At 40.1% G+C, this 22,708-nt stretch overlaps 2 protein-coding genes across 3 annotated transcripts in view; one reads left to right on the top strand and one right to left on the bottom strand.

The window, feature by feature from the left end:
• Positions 1-10,042: 10,042 nt before the first annotated feature.
• The window catches only part of LOC133992170 (craniofacial development protein 2-like), a 780,535-nt gene continuing 767,869 nt past the window's right edge, over positions 10,043-22,708 (bottom strand). Inside the window, exon 2 of the mRNA XM_062430874.1 lies at positions 10,043-10,211. Within this exon, the coding sequence (XP_062286858.1) occupies position 10,211 (1 nt within the window). The 3' untranslated portion in view covers positions 10,043-10,210. The remainder of the gene's footprint in view (positions 10,212-22,708) is intronic.
• Positions 22,161-22,708, top strand: part of ccdc85a (coiled-coil domain containing 85A) — a 44,528-nt gene continuing 43,980 nt past the window's right edge. For both annotated transcript variants that reach the window (XR_009927025.1, XM_062430716.1), the window contains exon 1: positions 22,161-22,394. Coding sequence is in view for 1 of the 2 variants with exons in the window: in XM_062430716.1 (XP_062286700.1) it covers positions 22,161-22,394 (234 nt within the window). In the remaining variant the exon portion in view is untranslated. The remainder of the gene's footprint in view (positions 22,395-22,708) is intronic.

Raw genomic sequence — 22,708 nt, forward strand, 5'->3', positions numbered from 1 at the left:
TTTATCAGGTATACAGCCAATGATGCATAAAGAAAGCACTATTGTACTCACATGAACATTTAAATGAACATTTATTTTATCCATGAATAATCCCATAACACCCAACTACATGTCAACCACAAGCTAGTTAAAATAAGAAGATTAAAAAACTCCTACAAATATTACCACAGCACACAGTGATCAGCAATAAGGTGACCTCTATTCCTCTTTTTTTACAATTTTCTATTGGAACTTAACATATTTCAAGCGTATCACTGGTTACATAGTTGAATACCAGAGGCTGCATATCTGATAAATTGTTAATATAACTACACAACAGTCAGAACATCAGGTGAGGTGGTGCCACATTGCTGAAGCTGACAGGGATAGTTACAGATAGCATACCTCATATTCAAAGTTTGATTAAATGAATTCCTATAACATGGAAAGTAAAACAATAAAGCACAATCACTTCAGAAAAATATTCATAAAACATTTGTAAAGGAGACAGTGTGTTTTTCTCTGCTGCATTGACAAAAAACATTCACTTATAGCATTAGCTAACCTACATTGTGGCTTATTATTTTATTACACCCTAAGTTCATCTTCCACCTGCTGGTTCCACTCCTTCATTCATGTAGATGGAATCAAATTGTTGAAGTCTTTCTTTGCAGCTAACCTCATGTTTATTTACAATTGATCTCTCTTACATTTTGATTTCAGTCTGTTTTCCTTCAGATGAATTCCTGGTTGATTTCTTTGAGGACTCTTTTGATTTTTTCCTTAACCCATGCAGACGTTCTCTCAATGGTATTTTTCTCCTTGAGAGTGTCAGTATTACCTGGATGTAAACAGTAAATTACAATTTAGTCCATTGTAATGTTCATAGTAATATTCAGTGGCATGCACAGACATTTTGGGGGGCAGGTGCTCAGTGAAAAATAAGGACACTTTGTGCGGCATGTGGAACTGCCGGCTGCCTTATTATAGCAGTGTGAGACACAAAAAACATTACAGGCACATGTTGAATAATTATTCAATTATAAATATGACATATTTATTTATGTCAATATGTTAATATCAATTGGACTATAGCACTGATCAGTCAATCACTGTTGTCTTATTTCTCTGGAATACACACATGGAGAGGTTTTTAGCAAGTTAGGCAGCTACAATGATAGATCAGTGTACTGGTTGCAAAATAAGAAACATATGTTTTTTCCTGTCAGAACAAAATAAGTGTACAAAGTGTCATTTTGAAGTGAGGAGTGAAGAGTGAGCATTTCCATTCTCTAAAGCAGCATCCTCCTCGGTGGTCATCACGTCATATCTATTATTGATTTGGGCTAGCATCGCTATAGCTTGGTAACTGAGGCTTAGGTTAGGGGGCAAACAATACACCCGACTCGATTCATTTATGTGTTACCTGGCTGGTGGGGCAGCGGAGGAGGTGTGTGTGGGCTGCAGCTGTGCACTGCTGCTGCAACGCGCCTCCGTTTGTGTCCGCTCTGCACGTTCACGTTGACAAAGGAAGAGAGGTCTGTGCGGAGGAGGAGGAGGGAGGGGGGGCATTATTATCACACGCTTTTAATCGTCGAGCATCTATAGATTATACTGTCAACATAGGCCACATACAGTACACTGTTAAAAAAAAAAAAAAAAGAACTTTCAAAAGGGCACTTGCTTGGTCCAGAGGGCAAAGGGCAGGTGCTATAGCACCACCTAGTGTCTATCTGTGCACGCCACTGGTAATATTTATGTGTACTGTAAAAACCTGTGGAATGGTACACTCAAGTCACTGTGATGTAATGAAGCATGAGGCTACTCTTTTCCATACACATATTTTTTTTCAAGTAAATGAAAACACTTGTTTACAACATAGCTTCATAACTTCAGCAAATCTGTCACAATCTCACCTACTATGTCCTGTATGGAAGCTCATACATACAACAGGAAAACAAATTTTTATCAAAATTTCCACTCATTGTCAAGTATTTTTATTATTAAGTATGCTAGTTGCATGACTAGGGATGGCAATGTCTGTTGGTCCCCCACTTTTTAGCATGACATTAGCATTTAGCCCAAAGCACAACTGTGCCCATAACCGTACAGAGCTGCTAACATGGCTGTACACTCATTTTGTTGTTCTTTTAATCATTTCTAATTTCCAATTTATTTTATAAGATCTCCTGGCAGAAATGGGCTACAGTAACAACTTGACTTTAACAGTGAAACAAATAGTTTGGTGTGCAACCAGTAAAAATACTTACGACCCAAAGCTTCCTTCTTAGTGAAGTTTCTGCGGAAAACATAATCCATCAGTCGTGATTCTCTCCTGCTCCACTCTCTTTCAAACAGCTGCTTCCATTCTGGTTTAAATGCGTCGTTTTCACAAATGATTGACACGATATCTGCATAAATCAAACAACAACAAAAAAAGTTTTACTGTATTAAAATAAGTTACCCAAAGATAATGATACACAACATCACATTCCAAAAAAGAGAGAAAATGAATCTGCCAGTGAAATGTTTTTTTGAAGTGTATTTTTATACAGATTTATTATGGGCTTTTTTGCCTTTATTCATATAGTAACTGGCAGAGAGGCTGCCAGGAAACAGGGAGAGAGAGGGGGATGACCTGCAGGATAGGTCCCTGGACGGATTTGAACCAGGGATGCTGCAATTATGTGGCATAATAATAATAATAATAATAATAATAATAATAATAATAATAATAATAATAATAATAATAATAATAATAATAATAATAAATATTGATAATAATAATAATAATAATCGCTCCAACCACTCGACCACCAGGACGTTCCTCAAATATTAATTTTGAGGTGAATGATATTCTACGTGAATCCTAGTGACTTGAAATATGAATTAATGAACACAATCATTCACAAAAATGTTCATGGACCTGCTTACCCATGGTTTTAAAAGACACTTTCCCCCATAGCTTCATTTTCACCAGTTCTAGAAATGAAGTTGTGTTGTTGCATTTGGAAAATACATTTTTACCTGTCTGTGCTACCTCAGTCATTCAGTCACCTAGCAATCCCTAAGTAAACCGTATGCAGAAATCCCCCAAAAATATCTTGTATCCAGCATGGAATTGCATCTGCATGGCTCAATGCATTTATGTGATCCCCCTGATGTCTGCCTTCTGGTAAAACATCTTAGGTTTAATCTTCAATTTAAATGTTTGTGTTTCAGCCAGATAAAACTTTTATCATTCTGGGCTGATAGTTTACAACAGATTAAAACAACCTGCTGCTGCATAAGAAGAAGGAGGTAAGACTGATCATGCTCTAAATCAGATGTTTTTAAAGTTGGAGGCGGGCCTCCACAGGGGTGCCCCAAACTGTTTCAGGGGAGGCCCAGTGAATGGAGGTGAAAAAATATTACATTAGTAATCACATGAATTATTTAAAGAGGATCACATACAATAGCTCATAGGTGTGTGATTTGGTTAAAGAGATAGTTCAGACATACAGTAGTTTTCGGGAAATGTTTTCCTACTTTCCCAGGGTCCGAAAAAATGCCTTCAGACAGAAATTTTTATGTACTTGGTGGGGATGTGGGGGGACTTTCATGGAAAAAACATTTGTTCTGTAAATGGCAACAGTGTATAGTTAAACTTAAAAATGAATAATGTGTGATGGCAGCATTGTGTCTTGGTTGTTTTATGAATGTCAACAAAACAGTGAGTTACATCATTGATGTTTTTAATAATAATTAAAAGATATTACTTACCAAAGGCTCCACATTCTTTATGGAAGTATATTTCCAAGACAATCTCCATCACCTCCTCTAAGCTCTTTCCACACAGTTCCTCTAACAAAAGTTTCTCCAGCTGTTTTCTCTTGAATTCTAGATTCAAATACGATTCGTTTTCTATTAGAAATAGTCTAAAAGACACTGATGTATATTAACACATGAGATCAGAGGAGGTTGAACCTATAAAAGGAACAGTTTGATTTATACTATATTTTTACTATATTTTAGGAAATAAAAAAATAGTTATTTGTTTTCTTGCTGAGAGTCAGAAGAGATGATCAGTATCCTCTTGCATCTGTCTGTTTACATGTTAGTAGGATCAATTCATTGTTGGTTTGGCTCTGTACATGAGATTTGTTTACAATAAAGAATGGGATCAATTTATCTTAATTATTAGTAATAGCCAAATGTGTAACCAAGGCCCAACAATAATATTCAAGAGAATAAAGTAATAACTGCAATTACATCTTTGAATTAAACATATAAAACATATACTTACCAATAAGACGCTTCATGCTATCATCATCACATGTACGGACCTCCATCGGTCTTTCATCAAATCTTGCGGCAACTTCCTCAATCTCCCATGACCTCCAGCACCAGATTCTGTGGAGGTGTTCTACCATCTTCTTCAGATCCTCATCAACTGGTTCCTCACTAGCTGCTGCTTCTGTGTGCTCCTCAGTTACTGCTGTCTGTTGTGTCTCCTCCTTTGGAGTGCTCTGACGTCTGGACAACATTTCTTTGACCATTTCTAGCAGCCTTTCAACCTGAGTTTCAATAACACTCTTACACTGCTCTGTTGTGTCATTATTGAAAACAATGTACCTGTTCCCACATTTCTCTACAAGCCAGATGAGAGCGTCCCCTTCACTCTCAATGTGCTGCTCAATGCGGTAGTCTCTGAGCCAATGACCTCTGGTGAAGACCAGGATAGTGTTTTGCCAGACTGCCTCACCTAAAGGTCTCATATTGTCCTCTATAATCTTCCTCTGTTCATTGGTAAATGAAGTGTCAGCAGGGATCATTAGGAGGAAGGCTTGGCTGGAGGAATCTTGGTTCTGAGGGCTTTCCATGGTAGATGTGTGAGTTGTGGCTCTGTGCTGATCTAATGCCTTCATGATCTCAGATTTGACAGAACTTGGTACTAAACTGGCAGAGAAGAATTTCCACCATCCAGGAGTATCCACAACAGTCACCTTCAGTTGTTGTTTACCTATGACTGTGGTTTGTGTTCCACATTCTTCTGTTCTCCCATCGCTTTTTGGGATGCCCAAGATGGAACTGCCTACACTGGTTTTGTCTCCAAAAACCCAGCCCAGCAAGACGATGGTGATTTCTGATAAGGATGTTTCTGAAAAAAAAGATTATCTAAGTCAGAGACTCTTACATCAAGGAAGTTAAATTCAGATGGTTACACAGATTTGCAGGCTCTGCTACTTAAATAATGTCCTTGTAATTAATATGAAGAATAATTTGTGTAGTATCCAATGACTGAAAGATGTTGTTTTCTATCAGCTCTCAAGGGTTAAATTCAATAGTTTCAGTAGAGATTTTTTCGATTTTTTTCTTATTCCAAATGAGGGTCTAAGAACAGAGGATGTTGTATTGCTTGTTGGTCAGTGGTTACATTCAAAGTTAAACTGGGAAGGATATAAAAGTTCTATATCATATATATATTTATACAGTTTAAAAATACTAAGCAGTATTAAACATTATGATGTCAGTATGTTGTACAAGTAAATGTCAGAAATATAAAAAAAACTTTTACCAACCTGCTTCGTTCTCCTGTGTTTTCTTCTCCTTGATTCTTTTTTGTCTTCTGATTTCTGCTCTCTTTTTCACTTCTTCTCTCCTTTCGTGAATTTTCTGCAGTACTTTCTCTTTAATTTCCAAATGTTTACCTTCATTCTTCTTCACCAGTGTCTGAACTTGGTCCAGAAGCCTTTGACTTAGAGATTCCTCGGTGTTGTCAATTACGTATCTTCCCCCACATCTCTCCAGGAGTTGTGCCAAGCCGTCTCCTTCACCAGCAATGTACTCTTCAATGTTTGTACTGCCCAGCCAGTCCACGCAGGTAAAGAGTACAACAGTGTGGCTCCACACATTTTTTCCATAAAGCTCTAAGTGGGCCTCTGCTGCTTTAGCACAGGAAACTGTGAATGGTAAGTCAGCCTCAACTAGCAGAATAAAAGCATGGGGTCCTGGTTTGCAGTGAGTGACACTGAGGACAAGTTCTTCCTTCACAAGTTCTGCTGTATCACACAGTGTGTAACTCCTCAGCCACACAGGAGCTTTCACCAGCTGAATTAACTTCCCATTCACCTGCCCCATATGTGTTACAGTGTGAACAGTTCTTTCTCCCCATTCAAACTCTTCTCCTCCTAAGATTCTGCTTCCAACAGACTCAGCTCCATACCACTGTGATCCAACGAGAACAAGTCTCAGATCTGGGGTTTTATCTGTGAAGAGGCAGAGTACAATTACAGTCACACTTGTAGATACCACAGAATAATCAGAAATATAGCCAACATGCATATTATAGGTTGTACTCACTACAAGACATTTCTTATGTGCTGTTCCTTTGCACTGCTGTTGTGTTGTGACAATGAATCAGGAAATGTTTCTTAAGATCAGACCGATGTCTAGGTGCAGAGGACAACTGGTTTTCTTATGGCATGCATGTCAAAACAACCCTGTGAGGCTCATTTTTCTGAAGTGTCTATAGTTTTAATTGCTGCTTGATTTATTCATTTTTTTCACATTAGGAAAAAGAGCTTTACAAATAGGCCCTAAAGTATGACATTTTATTTGTTGGCACTTGTTCTTGAATTGGGCCACAGTGAGTACAGACACAATACACACCTGAATGAGCTACAGACTCTGTCAAACATTTCATTTGAATTTCATTGTGCACTGTAATTATTGCATGTGGCAGGGAAAATAGTTCAGTAAATATATGCATATAAATATATAAGTCAAAGCTCCAAACCCTTTGTCCATGCATGAACTATACAGAAAGAAGCAAGTATCGGGTAATCAGTAATATTTTTGGGAAATGATTTGTACATATCATTTGGTAAAATTATATGTACAGTTTTAAAAATATAATCAAAAATATAATTTGATCATGACCATGATGACAGTAAGAAAAGTCAATGTTCATTTGGATAGTGATGTATGACGTCAACTGTCAGATGATTTTCAGATAGGAATCGTTTGTTATGATCAGACTGATGTCTGATACATGTTAGGTACATTCTTTTTTTCATTTCACAGTGTTCAGCATGGTGAGGCATATTTTTCTACCAAGGTTTCTATATTAATGGTAGCTTCTTTCACATTTGAGTAAAGACCTTTGCCATTTGTGTTAAAAGTATGTTTTCAAGAACAAATGCAAAACATTTTATTTGTTGGAACTTGCTCTTGAAGTTTCTGTAATATTTTGAAATTTTAACATTTTTTAGATGGAGGCTGCAAATAAGCCCAGTTGGGTTTACTGCCACTCCCTGCACTGGGTATTATTTGTCGCTTTCTGTGTAAAGTATAACTAAACTAAACTAAACTAAACTAAACTAAACTAAACTAAACTAAACTAAGCTAATTGGGCCACTGTGAGTACATGCAACTTAGATTTCTGTTACAGTTCTGTCTCAAACAGTGTTCAGTACAAGCAAATTTCAATTGAATGTCATGGTACACTGTAATAATTGTAATTGGCAGGAAACATAGTTCAACAAATATATGGATATATAAAAAGGCAAAACATATGCAGATGTATAAAGTACAATATTTGTTTTATTTCAGTCTGACAGCTGCTACACGAGCTTAACTTTCTGCCATTGGTTTCAAAGTCCTTTGTCCATGCATGAACTATACAGAGAGAAGCAGGTATCAGGTTATTTGTAAAATATTTGGAAAGTAATGTGTGCATATTATTTGCTATAAGTGTTAAATGTCAAAGGTATCATTTGAAGTAAAATCGTAATAAAATAAAAAATGTCTTACGCCCAAGTTCTGTACTTAAATACTGTATTTGGATGCTATATTGGCTGCTGGTTTATAGTTCAGGCACAGGATCAGCCCACCACTTTGGTCCACACTGAATTATTTCAAATGTGATGCCAGTATTCATTTTCAGATATTCAGGATTCCAAGGGGATGCATCTGGATGACTATTATCTCTTTGTTTCTCAACAGAAAGTGTTGTCCTGCTCAGCTGTGGATAGTAACAAAAAGATGGAATTTGGCACTAAGAAGACTGTAACTGAAATATATTGACTTGAGTTTCATATTATTTTCAACTAAACTTTTAAATCCCTTTTTCGCACAGAATGAGGACTGAGGATTTTGTTCCCCATCACTTACATTGTAAGTGCATTATGGAGAGCTCCCTTAGTAGCCAATATGAACAGGAGGAATGATCGAAACAAGGAAAAACTATCAATGTCGATCTTTTTTTTGACATACTTGAACAATTGCGAAACCTTCCTTCAAGATGTTATCAGTGAGTTCAAGTAAGGAAAAAAAACATCCGAGCATATATGTTGGACTTATTAGTATTTCCTGCAATACATTTCACACAAGACCAATATGAACTCACAGAAGGAGGACAGTGGATTTACACCTCATCACTTATAAAGACATTACGAAGAGATCTCTTAATGGTCAGTATAAACAAGAAGAATGATTACAGCAAGCACGTTAATGTTCATTTGGCAGTGACACATTACAGTATGTTAACTCTGTGAGATGTTTTTCAGATAGGAAATGTTTGTTGTGATCAGACAGATTGATGTCTACATGCAAAGGGTGCAAGCATTTTTTACGAGATGCATGACATGTCAATGTGTTATGCAAGATATTTAACTACAAATTGCTCCCAATGGCCGTGCCAATGGTGTGTGAATGGTTACTTTCCCTTTGATGAACAGGTTGACACCCTGCGTGGTAGCCAGGGACATACTGGCCATCTGGCATACTGGGCATTTTCCCGGTGGGCCGACGTGCTATTTGGGCCGACAGTACCAACACTTTATAAAAACAATTATATTGGTCTGACCGGCCCATAAAACCAGTAGATCAGCGGCCCGATTGAGACTGGGCTGGCCCAATCACATTGTGAAACACTCTCGCTTTGGTCCTACCTGCGTATTGCACTCTGCAAAAAAAGTTATTTTTAAAATTATTTCCTTAAATCTTTAACTCACTCTTATTTTTGAACGCGCAATACAGCGTCTTGTCACCAGCCCCAGAAGCGGGAAACACAGGCAGCAGCCTACAGCTGGCGACAGGACAGAGGTTAAGATGAAAAGACACTACCCAAAGCTCATAACCATAGGTGAGGGTAGGAACGAAGATCGACTGATAAATTTACCAGTCTCTCTTCACCACGACGGATCTGTGCAGAGTCCGCATTACTGCAGACACCGCACTGATCCGCCTGTCGATCTCCCGTTCCCTCACCCGTGAACAAGATCCCGAGGTACTTGAACTCCTCCACTTGGGGCAGGATCTCATCCCCGACCCGGAGAGTGCACTATACCCTTTTCCGGCTGAGGACCATGGACTCGGATTTGGAGGTGCTGATTCTCATCCCGGCCGCTTCACACTCGGTGGCGAACCGATCCAGTGAGAGTTGGAGGTCACGGTCTGATGAAGCCAACAGGACCACATCATCTGCAAAAAGCAGCGACCCAATCCTGAGGTCACCAAACCGGAACCCCTCAATGCCCTGGCTGCGCCTAGAAATCCTGTCCATAAAAATTATGAACAGGATCGGTGACAAAGGGCAGCCTTGGCGGAGTCCAACCCCCACCGGAAACAAGTTTGACTTACTACCAGCTATGCGGACCAAGCTCTGACACCGGTCGTACAGGGAACGGACGGCCCGTATCAGGGGGTCCGATGCCCCATACTCCCGGAGAACCCCCCACAGGACCCCCCGAGGGACACGGTCGAATGCCTTTTCCAAGTCCACAAAGCACATGTGGACTGGTTGGGCAAACTCCCATGCACCCTCAAGGATCCCGCATAGGGTGTAGAGCTGGTCCACATTTCCACGACCCGGGCGAAAACCACATTGCTCCTCCTGAATCCGCCGCAGCTTGGCCTGCCGGTACCAGCCTGTTGCCTCCGGAGTCCCACAGGCCAAAAAGGCCCAATAGGACTCCTTCTTCAGCTTGACGGCATCCCTCACCGCCGGTGTCCACCAGCGGGTTCGGATATTGCCGCCACGACAGGCACCGACCACCTTGCGGCCACAAGACCAGTCGGCCGCCTTGACAATGGAGGCACGGAACATGGCCCACTCGGACTCAATGTCCCTCGCCTCCCCCGGTACATGGTCAAAGTTCTCCCGGAGGTGGGAGTTGAAGCTCTCTCTGACAGGAGACTCTGCCAGATGTTCCCAGCAGACCCTCACAATGCGTTTGGGCCTGCCAGGTCTGACCGGCATCCTCCCCCGCCATCGGAGCCAACTCACCACCAGGTAGTGATCAGTTGACAGCTCCGCCCCTCTCTTCGCCAGAGTGTCCAAGACATGCGGCCGCAAGTCCGACAGCACGACTACAAAATCAATCATCGAACTGCGGCCTAGGATGTCCTGGTGCCAAGTGCTTGAACATGGTGGTCGTTATGGACAATCCGTGACAAGCACAGAAGTCCAACAACAGGACACCGCTCGGGTTCAGGTATGGGGGGGGCGTTCCTCCCAATCACACTCTTCCAGGTCTCACTGTCGCTGCCGAAGTGGGCGTTGAAGTCCCCCAGCAGAATGATGGAATCCCCAGAGGGAGCACTCTCCAGCACCTCCTCCAAGTAGTCCAGAATGGGTGGATACTCTGAACTGCTGTTTGGGCCATAGGCACAAACAACAGTCAGGATCCGTCCCCCCACCCGAAGGCGGAGGGAGGCTACTCTTTCATGCACTGGGGTAAACTCCAACATACAGGCGCCAAGCCGAGGGGCAATAAGTATCGCCACCCCTGCCCGCCGCCTTTCACCAGCGGCAACTCCAGAGTGGACGAGAGTCCAACCCCTCTCGATAAGCCCTTGCTATGCGTCGAGTTGAGGCCGACTATATCTAGCCCGAACTTCTCAACCTTGCGCACCAGCTCAGGCTCCTGCCCCGCCAGAGAGGTGACATTCCACGTCCCTAGAGCTAGCTTCTGCAGCCGAGGATCGGACCGCCAAGGTCCCTGCCTTCGGCCGCTGCCCAGCTCACTTCGCACCCGACCACTTTGGCCCCTCCTGCGGGTGGTGGGTTCACTTGAAGGGGGTCCCATGTTTTCTCTTCGGGCTGTGCCCGGCCGGCCGGGCCCCATGGGTGCAGGCCTGGCCACCAGGCGCTCGCCATCGAGCCCCACCCCCAGGCCTGGCTCCAGGGGGGGGTGGGGTGACCCGCGTCCGGGCAAGGGAAACAAAGGACCATATGTTTCACTCATCATAAGGGGTGTTGTGAGCTACGCTTTGTCTGGTCCCTCTCCCCGGACCTGTTTGCCTTGGGTGACCCTACCAGGGGCATAAAGCCCCCGACAACTGAGCTCCTGGGGTCATTGGGACACGCAAACCCCTCCACCAAGATAAGGTAGTAGCTGTTTCTTCACATCACATTGCAGTAGATTCACTATAGTGAACCTACAATTGATCAATTTTCATACTGTCCTATATGAAGGATTGTGCAGCTCTAAGGTCAGAATTTGAATTTGATTTAGTGTTGGCGAATGACTTGTGAACACCTCTGGAGTTGCACGGTTGGTATACACATTCAAGAGACCGAAAAGACCGAAAAGGTGTGCGTTACCGAATGTAGTGGGCCGGTCTGGTCCAAAATGCCAGTGCTGATTTTTAGTCCCAGTCCGCTCCTGGTGTTAGCCCCTGTCATCACTGTATGAATGGGTGAATGTGACATGTAGTGTAAAAGCAATTTGAGTGGTCAAAAACACTTTATAAATACAGTCCATTTACCATTTACTCAAAATGACCAACTGCAGATTTGGATGGTCTGTTCAGTTTCACTGTGTTCAGCACTATGAGAAAAAAAATAAAGAAAAAGAATGATATCAACTCTGTCAGATATTTCTCAGATAATGTTTGCAGTACATTGCAGCTCACAGAGTAGTACTTATACAGTTTCAAGGGTGTTTGTGTAAAAAATTGTCTTCATGTAAATCAGGTAGATTTGAATTAAGCCTCTTCAATATTAATATATTTATTCTATGTACTGAATTATCTTCCTAAATATGTAATCAATTCAGTCTGATTCCAGAAGTGATCCTTCCATCTTTAGAAAGTTGAGACAGGACTGTTGATGATTTCATCAGGGGTTGATGTTGTGGTTTAGGCTTTGAGATGACAAATCATTTTCATACTAGTATCTCTGCAAGGCTGCACTGAAATGATTCAAATATCAAAAATACAATGCAGGTATGTTTGGGATGTTGTTTATTGTGGTCGCTTGCTAATGTTTGCTGATGATATTAGATTGATGGGAATGACATAAATTCTGCAGTCATTAAAAATGCTTGTACCTGATGAAAATGTTGGTGACATCATCATGGTTATCAGGAGTTTACTACATTCCTCCAGAGTCATAGCAGACATGATATAACAGAAAAATCAATCTGTCTGAATAGTGCAGGAGATCATTGCCTTGTTACCATTTATGGTAATGACATTAGACAGGTCTCTTCTTATAAATACTTAGGGCTCCACATACTGCAGACAATGTATTTGCATGTTGCAAACATCTGTGCACATCTGTCCATCCTTAGCGCCTCCATTTGTAGGAAAACTATTCTCATTTTCTCTTTTAAAGTCCATCCTGTGTGACAGTGTTACCAGCTGGTTTGGGATCCTATCAGTTAAAGTCTTGGTTAGGTAAAGATACTTAAGTTGTCTTTATTAGTTAGTCTTTTTTCATTCTGGTCTGTAATCACACATCATAAACTCAGTCTCAGTCATTTTGATGTTTTTTTTTTGTTTTCTGTTTATTACAGACTAGAGAGGCTATGGCGTTGCTTGTATATTTGAGTTGTATTTATGTGTATTCTGCTGCGGTTTTATGCATGTTAGTTCATTATTTATATGCTGTCTCCTGCATTTGGGTCTGCCTGTTCCATTCTCCTTGTGATATTTTGTCACAGGTATTGGAATCTAATATCTAAGTTTCTTTTTGTAACATTTTTCTTTTGGGAGATGATAAAAAGTAGTTCTACCTTGAATAGCAAACTCATCTTCACGTGTTCAATTGTTGGAGTGTCCATTTCATTCAGAAATTTTTTTTTAAATTTCAGACTTGTTTGTGTATTTATATACAGTACAAGTGTAACTTTAAGAACACATATTGATATGCAAACAATCAAATTTAACTTGTTAGGACAAGTGACTGGTTGTACATGACTGAAGATATTATGTGATCCAGCATGTGACAACAAGTTTGTTAGCCATGCCTACATCACCATCTAGTGTTGGATACATAGTACCACACTCCGGGTGAGCTACATAATGCAGGAATGAATCACTTTATGTAAATACATTTCTCCTGATGATTTGGTTGACTTGAGATCTCCACAACTCCTCTCTTTTTTGGTTGGGTTCTTTTTGTCTTGGGTGACAGGTTTTTTGCTTTTGTACAAACAAGTCTAACCAGGAAGTAGGTTCAGATAGTGATCACATTTCTGTGTCATGGAGACGTACCTTCAGTCAGTTAGGTTATTTGTAGTTTTGTCAGAGAGTTCCTTAAAGGCTTACCTATAGTTAACATTCTATTCAACAGATAGACAGGAAGGATCTTATACAAGGACAAATGTACCACACATGCAAACAAAGATTAAACTGTTTATTTGTTTGAGGCAAGTACAGATGTGTATTAGCGTGTTTTATCATTTACAGCACATTTGTTGGGAACAAGAAACATAATCTCAACAAAATCTCACCACTAGAATGTAAAGTCAGAAGGCCTGATGGTAAACACTGGCAGATTCACAACATTCCTGAAACTGGTTTCTATCATGCAACACAAGCATCCGAGAATGTGTGTCTGCTGGCTACCTGCAGTACAACAGGTGTGCTTGTTTCACTGCAGTAAGTGCAGAATGTGATAAAAGTGCCAATGATAATGCTACATTCTACTTGGGTTTCGAGTAAACCAGGACACAATAAAGACAGTATAGAGGAACCAAAGTGATTATATGACATAACCCAGTACTGGGTTAGACTGATGACATCTGTTGACATCAGACAGCGAAGATCCAGATCTCATTGTGATGAGTAAAAGAGATGTAGTGGTCATAGCCAGCTCCAGAGTAAGTGTTGGGATCAAAGGTTTTCCCAGCTTTAGCCAAGGCCTCACGGAGTAACTTTGCATTTCCTTTACCTGACTCAATGCTTGGAGTTCCACCGAATACCCTTTTATATGAAATGGACACAATGACAAAACACAATGATAAATAGTTAGTCTCAGATTACAACTAAAACTTTCTCAAACTCATTCTGTGTGTTTTATTGTCTTTCATTGACAACCCTAACACACCCTAACCCTAACCCTTTTTTAATATATCATTTTTACTCATTACTATTTGGTAAGTTGATAACTGTTTTCAACTATAATTCAAGTGTTTAACCTTCGTGTCGTCCTCCCGGGTCAAATTGACCCTGTCTGTTTTGACTGTTCCTTCTTTCCTCCCTTCCTTCCTTCCGTCTGTCCTTCCTCCCTCCCTCCCTCCTTCTCTCTTTCTATCCTTCCTCTCTCTTTCCTCCCTTCCTTCTTTCTTTCCTCCATCCCCCTTTCTTCCTTCCTTCTGCCCTCCCTCCTTCCTTCTCTCTTTCTTTCCTCCCCTACCTTCCTCCCTCCCTCCTTCTCTTTCTTTTCTTCCTTCCTTCCTTCCTTCCTTCCTTCCTTCCTTCCTTCCTTCCTTCCTTCCTTCCTTCCTTCTCTCTTTCTTTCCTCCCCCTCCCTTCCTTCTTTTCTTTCCTCCCTTCCTCCTTCCTTCTTCCTCCCTCCCTCCTTTCTTTCCTCCTTCCTTCATTTCTCCCTCCTTTCCTTCCTTCTTCCTCCCTTCCTTCCTTGACTCGAGGACAACAGGAGGGTTAATGGAACCTCAGTTGAGTCTCCAGGAGAACACTGAGTTGAAAGATAAATGTAACTGCTGCTCACCTGACATAGACAGTGGCTTCAGGTCTGCTTTGCAGTGTGACTGACTCATCAGTGTTTTCAGGTGTTTTTGTACCAGGAGGAACAAACCAAGACATGGACAGAGCGGACCTATCTTCCTCTTCTGTGACACTGATCAGTGCAGGCCAGGTGTCATCAGAGATCTCATAACCTGAAAGAGATAATGAGACATGATACAAGATTGTCAGATAATTACATACAAATCTTCCATACTGCAGGAATGAAAGCAAGTTTGAAGGAGATGTGGCTGATGGTTTTGTCAACAGTTACAAAACTTGAAAGAGTTTATCATTTCTTTAAAAAAATATTTCTTGGATGTAAAACTTCAAATATTCAAATATTCTTTGAAGATGAAACCTGTACACATGTAAACATCTGTAAAATTGTTTAAACATGTCAACATTTCTGGAATGTAAAACCTATGAAAAATCAAAACCTTTTTTAATGTAATATTTGTACAAATTCAAGCATTTCTAGAAGGTAAATATAATTCCTTTATTATCATTGTATGAAATTCCGGTTCACTTCCTGAGCAGAGCTCAATGTACAAGATTAAGAATAAAATAAAAAACACACACTGACAGACACACACACTAATCCAAACATGTGTGCACATTTCTCTAAGTATGCATAATAAAATATCAGGTTTTCACAGTGTGAATATAATAAGTATAAATATCAATATGCCCACAATACTTAAAAAGAATTATGTGACAATATTGCACAGTATAAGAATTGTCTATGGAGAGTTGGCTTTCAGTACAGCTTTTAGTGGTTTTGAGGTAAAAAAAAAAAAATGTCATTAATCTTGTGGTGCACACTTTGATGGACATGTAGCATTTTCCTGAAAATTCTACTAATTTAAACATTTCTTGAATGTAAAACTGAATGTGAGACTTTATCTTAGTGGTTTCTCTACCTTTTTGTTCTCCTGTCAGTAATCTATCTCACCCATTGATAAGATCACAGCTTGTATTTCTTTTCTTTTGCAACAAGTGAAACAATAACTATTCAGTTCTTATTGTTGTTTCCATAGGGTGTGTCTCAGATACTTCATTTCACTTTCACTTCATTAGTATTCCATTCAAATGATCTTCCAGCATCACAAAACCGAACAATTGTTTGACTCATACAGTTGGTTTCAGACCCTGACATACCTGCTCCATTTTGTTTCTGGCAGTAATTTTTCAGCCTTGAATATGCAGCCATTACATCACTGCTCTGACTGCTTTCTACCTTGGTGGTAATCCATTCAGTGGCAACATACAAACGCTCCTCAAAATCCTGCAGACAACAGCAACATCAAACAGTTCTTATGAATACAGTCTTAATAAAAGACCAGACCAAAAGCGTCAGTGTGTGATTAATTTATTAATGATTGTTTTATGCTATAAAAACTCAAAATATGTATATGTGTGAAAGTGGACCTCACACGTTTTAAATGCTAGAAAAAAAGCCCCAGAAGTGACTAAAAAACTGGTGTGGAGACACAAGTTTCAAATTCTGTTAAACTGAGATGATGTTTATGATTAGGAACTGATATGTATCTTGCCTGATTAAAGTTAGGCAAATAGTGGTGATATTTAGGGTTGAATGTAAGTCAATGTAAATACCCCAAAGGAGACTTAAACAAATCTGTGTTTGTGTGTTTTTTGTATGTGTGTGTGTGTGTGTGTGTGTGTGTGTGTGTGTGTGTGTGTGTGTGTGTGTGTGTGTGTGTGTGTGTGTGTGTGTGTGTGTGTGTGTGTGTGTGTGTGTGTTGAAACTTACCTGGTTGGTCTCAACCACTTTGAATTCAGGGCATTTTTTCTGATGGCAAAAGCCTGGAGGCGTCCAGTTCTGTCCTTTGCATGAGGACACCAGGACAAGAGCTACGAGGACCAACAGCGTCTTTTCCATCTTGCTGGACTCACTCAAAGTGAAAGCACAGATGCAGCTGCTGACTCAAGAAGTGGAAGATAATGTCACACCTCAAGTTTCAAGTTTATCAGGTCACATAGAGACACTCCCACATTATTTTTCCTCTTGGCAGGCACACAGGGAAGTTTATCACAGCAACACTGTCATGAAGTTTGACATGTAGTTATTTTGATATGACTAATCTCCTCCCCTTAAAAAAACAAAAACATGTAGTCAGTCATGTTTCATATGTCTCTTCATGTTTTCTTGATTTCATGCACACGTTTAAAATCTGTGAGGACTGGAACTTGTTGTACCATCTGCTGGCTCTTACTGTTCAGTGAGGAGTTCTTGGTTATCACAGCCATGACAGGGAAACGAACCCAGCACATCTTGACCAAGTTTACTGCAGATAAGATCAAGGACAAAATGATACAGAAGTAGATGCATGTGCTCACAGTAGTGCAGGAAGAATATATGTTAAAGTTTTTATTATTCTATAACATCATGTTCTGAGTTTCTCCATTGCTCAAATCCATTGATGACATCATCTTTAAGATATCCAGCGAGATACCAACAGAATCTGTAGCAGGGGTGTTAAACTTATTTTACACGGTCGCCCATAAAGTTAGAATAAAATATTTTTTACCTCTTTCTATGAAATGATTGTGAAAATGTGATTTATTCTTGATAGATAAAGTGTATATATTCTCAAAATTGTAATGATCAATCTCATTATACCTGGTCAAAGGTGATTACTGATATGTATAAATAGAAAATAAAAAGAGGAATGTGTCTGAAAACAAAATTATTCCAAATTGATGGGTGGCCGTGCAGTTCAAGGGCCATATAGCCTATAGCCCAATTTGATCTCAAGTGGGCTGGACCAGTAAAACCATTACATAATAACCTATAAATATGATACAGTATATAGAACATTCTATATATTATAACTTTACTATAATAAACCATCTATTTACAAAACAGATGAGCAGCTTGAGATGTCTTAAGAAAAATGAGTGCAATTTCAACAATATTATGTCTCAGTGGTCCCAAACATGCACAATTCTTTTTTGCAGCCAGGGCTGTCAGTTTTGGGTTACCATGGTAAGAGATACTGATCAAATTTGACCAAGGCCACCGAAGGAAATCTGTTCATCAAATTCGAAACACATTATAAGCCAGTTCTGCCCCGTGGGTCGTATGTTTGACACCCATGATCTATAGCAACAGGCTAATTCATACCATGTTATTAGCACATAGATTATGTAATACATTCAGTCAAATCTTAAGGATTGCGTTGATGAAAAATGATCTCATTTAATTACTTAATGTGCAACATGTGGCTGAAAAGTGAAAGTTGATTGGACTCTATGATAGATAATAATGACTTAAATGATATTAGAAAGGCTGGAACTGTGATTGAACTGTGGAAATAGGAAGGCCAGAATAGATCAGTACAAATTCTATTATTAGTTGGATTGAGATTGTGCACTTGAGTCCCAGATGTGCTGCTGCCACCTACTGGCTGCTTTATTTAATGCTTTACAGAGTAAATACATGAGCTGTGATGTGTTTCTGACATACTGTAAGTGGTTTCTGGTTTGTTCTTTTTGGGAGTGTTTAATGAGTACCTGAATAGGAAATATCGCCCATCTTACCAAACCTACACTTGAGATTAAAGTGAGATTCACAATTTTGCAAATGTGTTAAGACAATATTCAGCCCATTTGAACATAGAAACATATTTTTCTTGCTGTAATCATTCCTCTTTCTCTATCAAGAGATCTCTTCATAATGCACTTACAAACCAAATCCACTGTCCTCCTCTTGTGCAAAAATGTATCTAAAAGTTGATCTGAAGTTAATATGAAGCCAAATCAAGTAGATATATTTCAATGTTACAGTGCTTTAGGTGCCAAAGTTCCTCTAGCTGCCTGTGTGTAACTGAGATAAAAAATAATCCCACTGAATTAATGAATCGATAATAAAAAATAATTGCATCTCTATAGAGAGCTGGATCAGATCAGGAAAGTATCAGTTATAAACCCTAACCCAGTATGCTATTGTTTATAACTGATAATTTCCTGACACAACATTAACACCCTTTTTTTCATGCTGACATCATTACACTGTAAACTGTTGACGTGTGTCCTTCAGTAAACGTAGCAAAGGACACTAAATACAAAGTGGTCCTTTAAAAGACACTCCTCTCAGTCACCATATTTGGTTTATGTAAATCCCCGAAGCCTTCGATGTTCTCTGTCCTCCACTGTTAGGATCAATAAAGCTCCTCCTGAGGTTCACAGAGAAATGGGTGCACCCAACAGTGCAGGTGCACCCATGTATGCCTGCCACTAATTGTAGACACCTGACGAAAATGTCTTCTGATGATTGGGAGCAGATGGTACCGAGAGCGTTTCTTCACAAATCTGAGAAGTGGCAGCCCTCTTTCTTCTTTGAGGCTTACTCTAAAAAACCTACTTTCATGTCTTGTCATATCACTTTCACCCATTCTGTTAATAATAATTAAGATCAGAATAATAGAAAAAGGCACAAATACATATTGACCAGTGACACCATTCACTCATCAATGAGAGTGATCACAGTTTCTAGGTTTTACCATTCACATATATGAGGGGAAAGCACCAGACCAGAAGTTACATGAGAGATACTGCCCACTAATGGCAACATCATGAAAATACATTATATCAAAAGTATGACAGTTGCACACAAAGCTTTCAAAGTCCTGAGAATAATATAAAAATAATAATAGTTAATCAGAATGACAGTTGTTTTCATCTATCATCACCAACTCATTAAGACCACAAAGTTGTTGTCCTGTCTTACTTCTCTTTCTCCTCATTGCATGCATGTAGACATTTTCTTGTTCATTCTGGACATTCTACATGTACTTATGTGAAAACGCCAAAAAAGAAAAAAGCGGTGTACATTTGGGTTTCACACATGAGCTCTGACAAACAATGTGTAACTACATATTTTATTAATGCACTTGTAATCCCGTCTATTCGGCTCAACCTCAGCAGAATGAAGAGACCACTCAATGACTTTTCTTTTGGGTTCACAGGACGCCCGTCCCCATGGCTACCTGGCGTTCCTGTCCATCGATTTTTGCAGCGTGAGTTTTCATCAGAGTCCTGCTTTGTCATCGCTGCTGTCTAGTTGGGTCCATCTGGTCTTGATCTTCTGCCTTATGAACTGTACCTGTTCCCTATCTTTTTCATTTGTTCACAACATGTCATGCACAGCTACAGATCTCTTCACAGATTTTAAAAGAGAAATCTTTTCGTTTTTCATTCAGATATAGTGATACACAGCTACATACGTGTGACCCTATAGTGGCTATTTCACCTGCAGGAGGAGTGCTTTCAAACTCGATGTCTTCAGATTGATCACACTGTTAGCTGCACTGTTTTCACCACTGTGCATAATTATTTAACACATTACAATACCAACTGACTCCAGTCCAGCAGTCTTTAGACACTGATCATGTTTTCCCATCACCTAAATGAGAAATGACTTTTAAAGTGAAATATAGCCTATATAATATAAATGAATAAAATGTGGTTTAGATGAAAGGAGACCTGAACCAGGTTTAACTGATTTTACATTATCTCAATGGACCATTACATTTACAGCTGTAGTTACTGGTTACTTTTAAGGTTCAGATTTTACAAACAAAACATAAAATGAAAATACCTAACTTTATTTAATAGAACTCCTCCCAAATCAGTTGGAACATTTAAATGCTGCTTACATGTTGATGCATCTGTAGCCTAATGATGAAACAACTGTATGATTTACAGAGTGATATACACTGTGAATGGGGATGAATTGTTATTATAATACTTTTGTTTTTAACTGGCTCTGTGGACTTCAGATTAATTCACCGGACACATTTATGAGACTTATCAGCTTGCTCCTGTATTTATTGTTCAGGCTCCTGTTTCTCAAGTGAGCACTACTTTTACACTGAGTGCAAACTGTGGCAGCAGCTTGTTTCCCCAAGTGGTTAACACTGACACGCTGCATGTTCATGCATGGTTTGCAAATACGGTGCTTCTTTTAATGAGCTGAATGTGTCAAAATGAACTGGAGAGAAGCATTGCAACATGTAAGTTGCAACTTTGGTGAGATAGGCCCCAGTTTATCATGCATACAATAGAATGCAGTGCCATTGTACAACAAAGCACTATCAGTAAGAGATTTATAGACTCCCTGTAAAACTTACTGGCTTAGTTTTAACTATGAAGTTGTTCTATTAAAATAATAATCAATTCACAGAGAGACAAATAATGTTCCTCTAAAGTTGTCTACAGTTTACACTGGCTGTTTAAAGCATGTCATCAGTTCTTTTATTTTACTGAGTGTAGCTCCAGTGTGAGGAGAGCAGTCTCTGGTTCTGATAGGCCAACTCCACTCACATCACTACAAAATGCCCACATCATCTGTATGTATAAACTACAGTTTTTGTCATATTATGATTGATATCTGTGCTAATTATGAGCTTTGTATATTCATAGGTTTTGTATTTTTCAAGGAGTGTTACACAAGGTAACTGAACCTTTAAATGAAAATGATCATTATTATTATTATTATAATTATCAGTTATCAGAAGAGTATTTGTATATATCTTAAAACATGTCTGGAGGGGATTTTTAAACTTTTTTTTGTCAATATCACCTTGAACAATAGCTGTGCAGTAGTGTCCTGATACCTGACAGCTACAGCAGATGGCGCTACAACACAAAGACGCATCAGGAGAGGGAGCGCGTGAAGGAGCAAGAGACAGAATCTGTTCTCCACATTTACGCACCTTATCATCCTGGCTCTCCGGCTATGCACCTGCAACCTCCCCTTACACTCCTCCTCCTCCTCCTCCTCCTTCTCTTCCTCCTGCTGTCTTTCTCCCCGGCGGTCGGACAGCGGTAGTGCGCACAGAGCAGCTGGAGTGCCCAAGGCGGCCGGCATGCACCTGGAGAGAAACCGCCCCGCCAAGCCGACTAAGGGCTCATCCAGAGACACAGCAGCATGCAGACTGATGCTCTAACAGCAGGGATAATAGCAGCAGAGCGCCGGGTGGATATCGGAGCTGCAGCATGGGCGTGGAAGAGATGCACAGCTTAAATGAAAGCGATGTAAATCCACGGACTTGAGAAGGGTGGGTGGGGGGAACCCATGCAGCGTTTGGTTCAGAGTTATCCCGGGTGTATTTGAAGGTTTAGTTTGGTTTACTATTCTCTGAAATTCAGAAACACAGTACTTTTTTCTCTGTGAACCTCCACTGGAGTTTATAAGGATGGAGAAAGGCGCACATCATCAGCCGCAGCTCTCCAAAAGCGCAGAGAGTTTGGCGGAAGACATCTCTAAAATACCCGACGAGGAGCTGCTCAAGTGGGGCAAAGAGGAGCTGGTGAGGCGGCTGCGGAGGGCAGAGGCGGAGAAGAGGAGCGTCATCGTGGAACACGGCAATCTGATGCGGGAGGTGAACCGGAGGCTCCAGCAGCACCTGAATGAGATACGGAGTTTGAAGGTGAGATGGATGAGGGGCCCCAATGAGTATGTACAGGGGATGTGCCAGGGGCCCTGAGGTTTTAGGCTGTAGGAACGTTCAGGATAAAACACGAGCTCTGTGATATTCAGAATTTGATAGATGGGAAGTTTCATCACCAAAATTACAAATTCCCAGTTAAGGTCAAAACGGTCGTTTAAGAAAATTATAAAATAAAATAAACCTGTTGCATATGAGATACTGAATGAATCATGCAACTATACATTACTTTGCATTACTCTTAGTGAATATAAAATGTAATTTGGATGCAATGCCCGTGTCCTGACAAATACTGT

The sequence above is a fragment of the Scomber scombrus genome, chromosome 12 (genome assembly GCF_963691925.1).
Source record: "Scomber scombrus chromosome 12, fScoSco1.1, whole genome shotgun sequence".
NCBI lineage: Eukaryota > Metazoa > Chordata > Actinopteri > Scombriformes > Scombridae > Scomber > Scomber scombrus.